At 61.9% G+C, this 12,864-nt stretch overlaps 1 protein-coding gene across 2 annotated transcripts in view; it reads left to right on the top strand.

The window, feature by feature from the left end:
* The window catches only part of PADI3 (peptidyl arginine deiminase 3), a 29,842-nt gene extending 23,102 nt beyond the window's left edge, over positions 1-6,740 (top strand). Inside the window, exons 14-16 of one of the 2 annotated variants that reach the window (XM_069575162.1) lie at positions 939-1,018; positions 3,710-3,835; positions 5,504-6,740. In XM_069575162.1, the coding sequence (XP_069431263.1) occupies positions 939-1,018; positions 3,710-3,835; positions 5,504-5,737 (440 nt within the window). In that variant the 3' untranslated portion in view covers positions 5,738-6,740. Of the gene's footprint in view, positions 1-938; positions 1,019-3,709; positions 4,290-5,503 lie in introns of those variants that run through there. The other variant, XM_069575161.1, reaches the window with a different exon arrangement.
* The last annotated feature ends 6,124 nt before the right edge of the window (positions 6,741-12,864 follow it).

The following is a 12,864-nucleotide window of genomic DNA, read 5'->3' as shown; positions in this document are numbered from 1 at the left end:
CTGACACCTTGGTGGTCCCCCACCGTGTGCCAGGCCCCGGGCTGCGCGCTCCAGGCATCTGACCCCATCTGACCTCAGGAGGGCCTGTGAGGGTGACTCATCTGCTTTACACCCAAGGATGTGGGGCTCAGCAAGGGGAAGTCGCTGGCTCAGCGGCCTCAGTGGGGATGCTGTGGACCTGCGTCTCTACTCTGACCGGGGTGGGGGGACCCGAGCCTGCACGTGGGCAGGTGGGTCCAGCCCTTGGTCGAGGCTTCAGCCCTTCATGAGCAGTTGGCTTGGGTCTGAATCACCAGTACCATTTCCCAGCTGAAAAACGTGGGGCAAATCTTTTTACTTCTCTGAGCCTCAGTTTCCTCATCTGTAAAATGGGGGTGTAAATGCATGCCTTGTGGGGTTGCTGTGAGGACTAAATGAGGTGTTGAGTGTAGAGCCCTGGACTTGGGGCCTGTGCAGGGTAAGAGATCAGTAAATGGCAGCTGTGAGCTTCAAAAGAGACTGGCTCTGACCTCCCGTGTCCTGCCTGTCTCCATGAGCACTTCATCAGGCCAGCAGGAGAGATGGGTCTGGGGGAGCCCCTTTGCCCTGCAGTCGCCTCTTGGAGGTCAGGAACAGGGTTCAGCAGTGTCCATCAGGGCAGGTTCTGGTGGGCAGGTGGGGGACCCAGCTCCACGCCCCACCACTAGCCAAAAAAAAGAGCGATCACCATCCAGTGCCCGGTGAGGGTTGGGGGCTACATTTCCAGTAAGGAGCATCACCACTTCTGATGTGCTCGGGTGAAGGCCTCACGCTCATGCGCTGCAGCAGCCCGCCCCTGCCGTCCTCGCACACCCGGGCTTGCTCAGAGGCCAGGAGGAAACGCCAGGGAGCTGCCGACTCACAAGCCTGTGAGCCTGGCCTCTGCTGGGCTACTCCCAGCCTGCCCCTCTCCTTCACAGGCAACCAGCAGGTCAACACCGTCTCCATCAGCCAGGTCCTCTCCAACAGAAGCCTCATCGGCTACAATAAGTTTGTGCAGGTACCAGGGTCGCGGGCCAGGCATGGGGGTAGGCATGGCTGGGGACGGGGTTGTGGACAGAGGTCTGAGGCTCATGGTTCAGGACAGCTCGGGGTGGGGGGGCGAGGGCGGAGGGGTGGTGACAGGCCCAGAGAGAGAGTCTCTAAATCCCCGCTTTCACTCGAGAGAAATGAGGGGCCAAGCCAGGTGCATGCGAGGACAAGCATTCCAGGCAGAGGGAACAGCACAGATGATGGCCCTGAGGCGGAACGAAGAGGCCTGGAGCGTTTAAGGATGAAGCTGGGGGCCCCAGAGGAATGAGGAGAGACAGGGCCGCCCAGGGCCCCACAGGGCAGCGCTGGGGCTTTGGCTGTGACTCTGAGCGCGACTGGGGATCTGAGCACAGGACAGGACTCGATCTGACTTAGGCTTTGGAGTGACCTCTCTGCTGCTGGGCTGAGGATCTGTCTTCTGTTATGGCAAGGGGCGGGGGTAGTGACTGTAGGTCCCAGCAGGAAGCAGGGGCACTTCAAGCGGATAACCAGAGTGGTCCAGAAAAGGGGGTGTTACAGAGGTACAGGGCAGGGCCTATTCTGCATCCCCAGGGTAGGAAGAGGGGCGCTCTCACCTCTCCCAGGCCTGGAGGAGTTGGGTGAGGAGCATGTTACTGGAGCCTGGATGGGTCGCTCCAAACACGGCCACAATATTGTTATTAGCCCCCAATTAATTAAATTTTAAAAAGAGGTTATAAGACGGGAGCTGGGACTGCACAGCCAACCTGCCGTGACTCCAAGTACACTCTCCCAGCAGCGCCCCACCTTATGCCACCGCCCCCGCGGGCTGAGCCCAGCGGGAAGCCTGCGGGTACAGGAACCCCTGGTTCCCAAGGGTCAGTCCCCCAGGACGCAGTGCAGGGAAGAAGGGGGCAATGGATCCAGAAGAGCAGACAGCATCCAGCGCAGGGCCCTCCAAGAAGCACACGCCCGGATGGGGGTGACCCTCTCAGGGGCTGAATTAGGGACCATGCCTGCAGGAGGGACGGAGGAAGCGAGTGGGGGGGTAGGGCGAGCTGGGGGGGGGGGGGTAGGGCGAGCTGGGGGGGGAGGGTAGGGCGAGCGGGGGGGGGGGGGGCAGGGCGAGCTGGGGGAGGGGGCAGGGCGAGCTGGGGGAGGGGGCAGGGCGAGCTGGGGGAGGGGGCAGGGCGGGCTGGTGGGGGCAGGGCGGGCTGGTGGGAGGGGGCAGGGCTGGTGGGAGGGGGCAGGGCTGGTGGGAGGGGGCAGGGCTGGTGGGAGGGGGCAGGGCGGGCGGGTCCTTGACGGCGGGCAGCCCGGGTCAGGCTCAGCAAAGTGGGGCGAGCCGCGAGCCAGTCAGGTCTGCCCTTCTGCCCCTGCGCTTAGCCACTGGCCCTGCGCAGCGGGTGGGGCCTCGGGCGCCCACGTGGGCTGGCTCGCACGGCTGGAGCTCGCAGCGGGCCGTCGTCGGCTCCACTCCTGCCACGGGGGAGCGGTGAGGGGCCTTGTCGTGGTCACCGCGTGGCGGCGGAGGAAGCCGCGAGGCCATGCCGCAGGGGACGGCGCTCCACCCGCGTGGGGGCGGGGTCAGATCGGCGCGTTTGGGAAGCAGACGGAGGAGCCGAGAATGACTGCGGGGTGTTCTCTTTCACTGGAGTGCGTGTGCGCGCGGTTAGTCGCTCAGTCGTGTCCGACCCTTTGCAACCCCGTGGACTGTAGCCCGCCAGGCTCCTCTGTCCATGGGATTCTCCGGGCAGGAGTACTGGAGCGGCTGCCAGGCCCTCCTCCGGGGCATCTTCCGGACCCAGGGATGGAACCCACCTCTCCTGCACCGCCTGTATTGGGGGCGGACCTTTCTTTACCCACTGAGCCACCCGGGAACCTGATTGCTTTATAATGGGGCGTTAGCGTCTGCTTTACGGGGAAGTGAGTCAGTTGTATAACACCCCCCCTTGCCCTCCCGCACCCCCTACCCACCTTTCCAAGTCATCGGAGCCCCTAGCTGAGCTCTCTGCGCGGTAGGCAAGCTCCCGCTAGCTGTGTATGGTAGAGCATGCACATCAATGCATCTGGGCTGAGCCGCGACGCATTTCCAGAGCTGAAGAATGCGGAAGGGATGGCGTGGAGGGTGGGTAGAAATGAAAGTCTGTCTTTGGACTCCTCACATCTGATGTGCCCATCAGACACCCAAGTGGAGGTGCGCGGGGCTGGTTGCACCTGCGCGTCTGAGCCGAGGGAAGGCTCTGGGCTTTGTAAAGTGGCTCCCATGTGCGTACTCAGTCATGTCCGGCTCTTTGCTCCCCTGTGGACTGACGCCCGCCAGGCTCCTCTGTCCGTGGGATAGTGGCTGGGAGGTAGAAATGTGGGAGTTGGCGGTGTCTGGTGTTTTGAACGGTAAGACTGGAGGAGATCCCGGAGGAGATCCCGGAGGAGTGAGGCTCTGGAGAAGGAAGCGGGTGGAGGACGGGGCACCGTGAGCCACGCTCTCGTGCGTCCTGCCAGGGGGTGAGGCTGTGGCGGGGGGACCCAAGCAGGCGTGTTTTGATGGAGGCGCACAAGGAGGAGGTGCGCGTGGAGGGCTGACCTGTGGGCACTTGGGCATCTTGTCCGTCCTCAGCGAGACGTGCCCCCGGGGGGGCCTCCCCACGCCCCGCACGCCGCCCCCGCAAGGCCTCCCTGACTCCCCCCGCCCCCTCCCCAGAGCTGCATCGACTGGAACCGGGAGGTGCTGAAGCGGGAGCTGGGCCTGGCCGAGCGCGACATCGTGGACATCCCGCAGCTCTTCAAGATGGAGAGGAGGAAGGCCGTGGCCTTCTTCCCAGACTTGGTGAGGCCGTCAGCCGGGGCTTCTGGTTTTGTCAGATCAGGTGCCAAGCCTCCAGTCCCCCGGGGGCCAGCGCCCGCTGCCTCTGTGTTTGGGGTTGAGGGGCCGGGGCTGGGGGCACGGAGACTCAGAGGCCCCACGGTCCCAGCAGGACCGGTTTTCTTGACCGGTTGTCAGTCACCACGAAATGCTCCCTGGCCGACCCGCACTCCGGGGCCATCCGGGAGGCCCTTCTCTCCTCCCGGGGACCCACTCGGCATTTGTGCAGCGAGCGAAAGATTGCATGAGGCCGTGCGTGGAGCATCCACCGGAAGGCCAGACAGCCCTTTCTCCCGGCTCCCGGACACTCGCCCACCCGCCACATACCCTGTGTGAGATGCAGAGACGACTCAGGCTGCTCCCTGCTCCCAAGGAGCTGCCAGTCAGATCTGGTCGGGGAGAAACTCGCTTCACCTCTCTGAGGGTTTGTCCCAAAGATCTACTTTGTGTGATAAAGTATATGCCACTTCAGAGGTGAAACCAGTTCCAGCCCGAGAGGTAGGCCCGGAAACCCAAGAGGGCTCCGTGGAAGAAGTGGCCTTTGATTGAGCCTGGGGGCTTTGCCCCTGGTGTCTCTGAAACTTGAACTTGCATCTGGAACACTGGGACCTCGGGGCCCCACCCCAAGGGTTCTGATCCTGCAGGGGCCTGAGACTCGCTGCCTTTCTAACAGTGAACCCCCGGGCGCTCTCTGAGCCCACCCTTCCAGCAGTGCAGCCGTCAGTCAGCCAGCTCCCTCCTGCCTCTTTCCCCTCCCTCTCGAACCCTCCCCACCTCCATCCCTTGGAGGAACCAGACTCCGCCATCAGTAGAGGCTTGCGGGCAGCCTGTCCACACCACCCTTGCTTCATCCCTCCTCCTCCTTCCCCTTTCTGACTGTTTGCCCTCTTTGATTTCCCCACTTGCAAAGCCTCTTATCACTCCCTTTCCTTCCTGCATCTCCAGGAAGGCCTTGCAATAAGGTCCAAGCCCCCAGAAGCTTGTGCAGCACTCCAGATTCTTGTGTTTGTAGGAAACGGAAGACCACCAAAGTGGGTTTCGGCCAGAGCCAAAGATTTAGCATAAGGACCCCAGGAAGGCCCGTGGCAGGGGTGGCTGCTGTGGGGGGCGTTAGGAGGGCCTGGAACCCGCTCCTGTTTCCACGGCTACCCCGCTCATCCCTCCTCCCCCACCCCACCGCCTCCTCCTCTGCTTGGCTTCCCTAGCCTCCCTGTCCCTGGGGACAGACATTAATATGGCCACACAGAAGTGCAGACACGGGGAGAGAGACTCAGCTGTCCCACCACGGTGACGGCGCCACCCGAGGAGGGAATCTGGCCCAGCTCGGGGTACACATCTACCCTGGTCCCATCGGCTGTAGCCTGGGAGTTCGGGATTCCACAGCACAGACACGGCAGCTGCCACAGCCTACTGACGAGGAGGGCAGCTGCCAGAGGGAGAAGCTCTCACCGTGAGCTCTGCACGTGCACAGCTGGCTAGAGTTCTTGCCAGACCGCGTCCCTCCCCCTTGCCTGAAGGGGCGAGTGGCTGTTTGCAAGGCTGCTTCAAAGACAGCACCAGGTCCTGCTGAGCATAGAGAAGGTGCTGGGGTGGGAGCTGATGCTGCCCCTGACCTGGGTGCCCCCTTTGCAGGTGAACATGCTGGTGCTGGGCAAGCACCTGGGCATCCCCAAGCCCTTCGGGCCCGTCATCAACGGCCGCTGCTGCCTGGAGGAGAAGGTGCGGTCCCTGCTGGAGCCGCTGGGCCTCCGCTGCACCTTCATCGACGACTTCACCCCGTACCACATGCTGCACGGCGAGGTGCACTGCGGCACCAACGTGCGCCGGCAGCCCTTCTCCTTCAAGTGGTGGTGCATGGAGCCCTGAGCCGCCCCGCCACCCTTTACCCCTGGGGTGGGCCGTCCGCCTGGGCGACGGAGGCCGGAACAGCCCTCGGGCAGTGTCGAGAGACCCCAGGGCTCCGGGTGGAGCACCCGCGCGGAAGCCTTTCCCTCCCAGTGCTCACGCCTTGCCTGCCGCCCACGCGGTTCTCAGACTTGACCCCCTTGGCTTCCCGAGAGGGACCTCGTTTGTTGTGGTCTGTCTTGCAGATCAGCGTGACCCACGGGGACTCCTCCAAACACCCCCCTCTCCACCCCCAAATCCTCTATGTGGAGCCTAATTCCCTCTGGAGTCTAGAAACATCCACGCCTCTCCTCTGCCCTCTTGGCCTGTGTGTCCTCATGAAGGAAGGACCCACAGTCCTGCTTTGGTCTGAGATTTAGCCCAGAACCTCACCCGCAGTGAAGGAGCAGAGGTCTGTTAGACTGAGGTGGGACCAGCATTCCAGCTCCCAGGCCTCTGACCAGCTGTTGAAATCTCCCTTGCCCAGCGCCCAGCATAGTACGTGCTTCCAGACGTATGTTGAAGCAACGTTAGCGACTCCTTACTTAGCCTGAGAAACATCTTATCATCTGGCTTGGTTCTAAACCCTCCTGGAGTGTCTTGGAGATGAAACTATATGGGAAATTCCTGGAGACTGGGAAGACTGGTTACAAGGTGAAGAATGTCCTTCATAAGACATGAGATGCTTTAGTGACCCTGGGCCTCTCTGCAGGAGGGGAGACCCCTGGTAGAATCAGTCCTGGGCTTTCTGTTGACCCCAGGTCAACGTTCCATGTTCTGCTTTGCCTCAGGAGAGGGGCCCTGGTGGAGCCAAACCCACCAAGACCACTCGGGACGGGAGGGCTCTGGGGATGGGCCAGTCTGAGCTCAGGTGGGCAGGGAAAGGGGCGGGGTGCTTTCCCCAGGTGTATGTCCGTTCCGTGGGTGCTCTGTGTGGGTCCAGCTGTGCTTCCGTCACCGGCTAATAAACCGACAGAAACAGGAACAGCGTGAGTCTCGTTCAGCTCCCTCTAGACAGCAGGAGCGGAGCGCTGTCTTGCAGCTGAAGCATCTGCTTGCCTAGGCCTCCAGGAATTTGAGGCTGAGCAGCCCAAACTTCGGTTAAGACTGTGAGGTGGTTCCATCTTGGCCACGGGACTCATCCCGCAGGTCGCCATGGCCAGTTGCAGTGACACGATGTGAAAATGCAAGCCCAGGGGTCAAATGCCAGGCTGCCAGGACCGAGCGAGCATGGCAGGGCGAGGGTCTGGGCTGTGGCCGGAAAGTTGCATTGTGAGTGTGGCAATGGGAAGCCAAGGTGTGGACCTTGGGGAAGCTTGCGTGTGCCCTGAGGGACACCCTCCTTCCTGTCCACGGGGAAGCCATGGCCACCCCGTGAAGGCCCCCCGGGCTTGCTCTGGAGCCCCGGGAGGTCGCTCCCTGTGCCCCTCCCTGCGAACCGCCGTGTTCTCTCTGCAGAGGCAAGCTTCAGAACAGCTCACTCAGCCCCAGGGCTGGGTGGTTTCCGGGTGGTTAGTGAAGATCCCACAGCCTCCCCCCAGCACCCCTCCTGGCCACTGTTTACCTAGAATCTCTGAAGTAGACTCCCACCGCCCTTCACAGGACTGGATTCCGACAGAATAAGCCCACTTCCAAGGGAAGCTGCGACCAATGAGAGTGTTGAGAAAACTGTATTTTTTGAAAGAGTTTCAGTGGAGGTACATGCCTCCAGATGGTAAGTGCCTAAAATCGGAAGAACTCAGATGGGTTCCCAAGCAGGCATTTCTCGCCCTGGATGCGCCCAGACTGACCACGAGGTCCTCTTCGTGAGGCCGCTGTGGGCCCAGCAGCAAGTCTGAGACACTTCTCGTGGCGCAAGCGTGACTCCTGTGCTTCAGGCTCCTGCAGCCCAGGAGCCTGGCCTCGATGGCAGAGGAAGCAACATCAGTCCCCACCGGGGCCCCTGCAGACGCTGTTCACCTGTCCACACCGCAACAGTATAGCCAGCGCATGTTTCCTCCACCACTGTTACAAACTGCCACCAGCTCAGTGGCTTAAAGCAGGTTTATACTCTTACAGGTCTGGAGGTCGGAAGTCTGGAAGGCGCTGCTTCTCCGGGCAGCCGGAGCGGGGACTCTCTCCTCTCCTGTCTCCCAGCTCCCAGGGGCCTCCTGTGCGCCTTGGCTTATGGCCCCTGCCTCCAGCTCCAGAGCCTGTGTTGTAGCGTCACGCATCCCCCCAACTCTTCCGCCCTCTCCCACTTCCTGGGACCCTTGTGATCGGGCCCAGCTGGATAAGCCAGGCTCCTCCGGCATCTCTGGGTCAGCTGATTCACAGCCTTGATCCCATCTGCGGCCTTTATTCCCCTTTGCCATGTAAGAAAACGTGTTCATAGGTTCAGGGAGTTTGGACATGGACCCCCTTGGGGGGCGGTTATTCTGGCCACCACAACCAGACTGGCCCTTCTGATCTCCACAATCTGGACCACAATTGCCCCCTCCGAGATCCAGCTTGGCCTCTGGACAGGTGTCGTGGAGTCAGCAGGAGAGAGATGCCGTCTGTGAACTCTTCCTCCAGCACTCGCATTCAGTCCTGACCCTCAACACGGGCCTGAGACCCGGGGCCCAGGGGATGCAGGCTGGGTGGCTCCTGAGAGCACCGCGGGTTGCCTCATCAAGCCTGGGGCGAGGGTCCCCTCCACATTGCCACCCCAGACGGCTGCCTGCGGCGCACCGTTTGGTCCCTGGAAAGCCCCGGGGAGACCTGAGCGAGGCCTGAGTTCCTGTGGAGCAGCTCCTCCCCTTCCCCCACCCGTACTGCGGTTCCTTCAACACGGGGTCAGCTTGACCCTGGGGAGTGAGGACGGAGGTCCCAAGGGAGCCTGAAGGGGGCTTGACTGGGCCAGCTGTTACATCCTCGCAAAAGCTGGTTCAAAACCTCTGTTAACTCCTCGTTCGTTCGTTCCAAAAGTTTTCAACGCGCGCCTACTGTTTGCCAGACAGGATCTCTACCCGCAGGAGTCCGTATCCAGGGAGGCGTCGAGAAAAGAAGCGCAAGTAGCTAGCAGTCGTGACGAGTGCCGTAAAGTGGGGGCGGCGAGGGCGCGAGAATAACGGGGAGCCTGCTTCGGCGGGACGGGGTGCTGTTTGAGCTGACACTGAGGGGTGGCCTGGAGCGGCCGGTGAGCGGGGAGCCAGCTTCCGGGCGCTGGGAAGGCCCTGCCGAGGCCTGGAGCAGCGGAGCGCCTGCAGCCCTGCAGGGTGGGGAGCGGGAGGAGGAGGGCCCGCGTTCCTGCAGCCTCGCTGCGCCCAGTCTGAAGCGGCCTGCCACTCTCCACTCCCCGCCAGGGCCTGACTCAGGGCGGAGAGGACGGGGCTTGCCCAGGCACTCCGCCCGCACACCCCGCACACCGCAGCCCCGGCACAAAGCATCAGGCGCAGCGGAAGGGCCACGTGCCCCGGAGTCGGATGGCCCGATGCTGAACTCGGAGGTACACTTTGCCTCTCTGAGTCTCTGTTTCCCCCTCCGTAAAATGGGCGTGGAGACTGTCTGGCCCACCGAGCTTGTGTGGGGTCACATGAGGTGCTTGGTCGTGCCCGGCATGTAACACCTGATGAATGGTGGCTGTTATATAACACGCCCAGGCCCTCTCCACATGACCGCTGCGTATATACGCTCCCAATATCTGCGTTCTAATAGAGGACAGAGACCCGTGGAGACCCAGAGGTCGGAGCTGGGAGGAGGGAAGGGAAGGCTTCCTGGCAACTCCCGGGTCACAGCCTGCTGGACTCAGCAGCCCCAGGGTGACCCGGGGGAGGCTCCCTCCCAGACAGGAGGGGAGCCTGTCTTTCTCGTAGGGACTGACCTGGGCGGCCCCGGGCCTGCCTGACTCACGCTGCGTTCAGAATCAGTAAAGAGTAACTGCGGGGCTCTGGCAGGAGGTTGCCCAACGCTGTGGTCTCCTGACCTTTCCGCCGCAGCCCCGCAGGACGGGAGCATCGGGCGGGATGGCTGAGGCTCCAGGCGAGGGTGGCTGGACAGGAATTCTGGACGACTGGACAGAGTCCACGGAGCTGTCCTTTCCTACAAGGTCACCGTCATGCCCACCCCCTATGGCGGAGTGAGGGTGCGCGTGGGCCGCGCTGGGCGTGCGCCAGGCTGCTTACACACATCTTGCCTGCTCTTCCCGACAGGCTGGCGTGAAGTTGCGATTACTAGTCTCACTTTATAGACAAGGACACTGAGGCGCGAATGACGAGACCTGCCCGGGTCACGGAGCTATGACACGTTTGTGGGGGAGTCAAGTTCGAGCCTGGGTGGGCGACCTCTGTAACCTGGTTCTCAACCAGACATTCTTGTGGTTCTCAAATTGGAATCACCTGGAAGCCTTTCAAAACCTGGCAGAGTCCTCCTCCCCCTTGGAGACTCCGTCTGGAGGTTGGGGTGTTGCCAAGAGAGGCCCGATGACGCCGCCCCGCAGCCAGGATGGAGAGTCTGCAACCCCCGCCCACCATACTGTCCTCCTGAGCACCTCTGCCCCTCCCCTGACCCGGTACCCCTCCCCTCGTCTGCAGCCAGCAGTCTCGGGGGGCCCTGGCCTCCTTCTGTGCCTTCTCGGTGGCTCAGCAGTAAAGAATCCCCCTGCAGTGCAGGAGACCCAGGTTCAATCCCTGGGTCAGGAAGATCCCGTGGAGGAGGGCACGGCAACCCACTCCAGTCTTCTTTTGAGCCTCCCAGGTGGCACTAGTGGTAAAGAACCTGCCTGCCAACGCAGGAGACGTGAGAGTCGTTGGTTCCATCCCTGAGTCTGGAAGGTCCCCTGGAGAAGGAACTGGAAACCCACTCCAGTACTCTTGCCTGGAGAATCCCATGGACAGAGGAGCCGGGTGTTCACAGTCCGCGGGGTCGCGCAGAGCTGGACACGACTGAGCTCACACGTGGCTTCCTTTCATGGCAGCCACCTGAGCTGTGATGGTGTTCCAATAACCAGGCAGTTCCTGCTGCGTCCAAATTTTCTTGCTGGGCCAGAGGTTCTTAAACAAATTGCACAAGATTTCCTGGAAGAGTCATTAAAACCACAGATTCCTGGGCCACCAACCCCTCCAGCCAAGCCTCCCGAGACCGAATCTCTCGGCCTAGGCATCTGTGTGTTATGAAGCTTCCCAGACGGCTCTGACACGGCCGGTCACTGCGATCCGTTCCTCCTCACTGCTGCACAGCGTTCTGTTCTGTGAGTGACTTTCCTGCCAGCGCGTCTCAGGCTCTTCCCACGTTTGCTGTGGCGGCCGACGTGGCTCTGGCCGTTCTTGGCGCTGCTCCCTGGTGCGCACCCACGAGTCTGCCTAGATCGAGTGTCTACAAGGTGTTCAGCTCTACCGACTGCGCTAAGAAGGGTGATACCAGGGAGGAAAAAGGAGCAGGTGTGGTTTGGGAGCAAGTATGGGTCCAGGGCAGAGAAGGCAGTGGCAGCCCGCTCCAGTGCTCTTGCCTGGAAAATCCCAGGGACGGGGGAGCCTGGTGGGCTGCCGTCTCTGGGGTCGCACAGAGTCGGACACGACTGAAGAGACTCAGCAGCAGCAGCAGCAGCGTGGGTCCAGGGAGGTCAGCTGCTCTAACAAAGAGACTACGACGTGTGTGGCGGCCCTGATGCTCTCTGCGCTTCCTTCCTGCTCAGGCCAACAGTCCCAGGTGCTTCGGCTCCGAATGGTGATAACATGTCTGGGGCAGAGGGGGACTGCTCCACGCCACCACTCAGGGGCCCAGGCTGACGGAGGCGCTATCAGCTCCACTCTGGGCCCTGACCGCGAGGCTCCGGGGGAGAAGAGAGAGGCTGCAGAATCACACCCGCCACTGAACCACCAGGGTCCACGCCACCCCTGCCTCCTCTCCAGGGGTGAGGACTCAGCATCGCGTGGCCCAGGGGACGCTGGGAAATGTGGCCGTTGACTGGGCAACCACCTCCAGTGCTGGGTCCGCCCTACAGACCAGGAGAGGGCTTCCCTGTCAGCTCCTAGCCACCCTGAAGCTGGAGAAGAAGGAGGCTGGGCCAGGAGAGAAACCTGGTTCACAGAGGGAGCCTGCTGGGGCCCTGCCATCTGTCTTCAGCTCGAGTCTCATCCCTAATCCACTCGTGTCCTTCCTTCAGGATGCAGACGAGTCTTCCTCTCCGGTGGCCAGATGGTGCAGGCCCACCCCGCAGGCTCCTCTCTGCCCCTCACCACCCCCAGCCCCATCCACACAGTGGTCCTGGGTCCTGCCTGCTGAGCGAGGGCCCCTGAGAGTGGGATTTCCTGGCGAGAGATGAAAGAGGCAAGGGAAGTGGAGGAACAGCCTCAGGGAGGGCTTCAGGGGTGGCTGGAGGTGCACGGGGACGCGTCCCCATGGTTCCTGCTCCCCTGCCTGCAGCCATGAAGCCAGCGCTGTGCCAGCGTGGAAGCTGCTTGAGCCTCATCTGCCAGCACGGGAGAGCTCTGCAGCTGGGGAGGAGCCGGAACTGCTTCCCCAGCCCGCCCTCGTTTAGACCCGTGGATGCCTGGTGAGCACCGACTGTGTGCCCACGAGGACCGCGGCATCATCCGGAGCCTGGGCTCTGGGGCCAGGCGGCCAGGGCGTGCTCTCCAGCTCTGCCACTGCCGGTCTGAGACCTCGAGCGGGTGACTTAAGCTCTCTGGACTTTACTCTCCTCCTGGTAGAACGGGCACAGTGACGGTACCCACACCACGGCACTGCTGTGAGCAGAGCAGCAGGCCTGAGTAGGAGCCTGGCAGAGGGCCTAGCATGCTGCAGCCGTGTGACAGGGAGGCTGTGACCTGAAGTAAGCTGCCTGAGCAAGCGAAACAGGCAGGGGTGTTGATCTCTGAAGCCTTGATTTTTCTGCACCGCCTGCTTCGGAGCCTCTTGCCTGCTTTTCCACCTTATTTATTTAGCTGTGCAGGGTCTTAGTTGCAGCGAGTGGGATCTAGCTCCCTGAACAGGAGTCTAAGCTGGGGCCCCACATCGGGAACGTGGGTCTTCACCACCAGACCACCAGGGAAGCCCCTTGCCTGCTTTATTTTTTTTTTCTGATGATAAGTGTTTTTTAGGTTAAGCTGGACACATAAGATGTTGAAAGTGAAGTGAAAGCCTCTCAG

This window comes from Ovis canadensis, chromosome 2 (genome assembly GCF_042477335.2).
Source record: "Ovis canadensis isolate MfBH-ARS-UI-01 breed Bighorn chromosome 2, ARS-UI_OviCan_v2, whole genome shotgun sequence".
Taxonomy (NCBI): Eukaryota; Metazoa; Chordata; class Mammalia; order Artiodactyla; family Bovidae; genus Ovis; species Ovis canadensis.
Note: the sequence above shows the minus strand (reverse complement) of the source record. Positions and strands in the feature narration are given on the sequence as shown.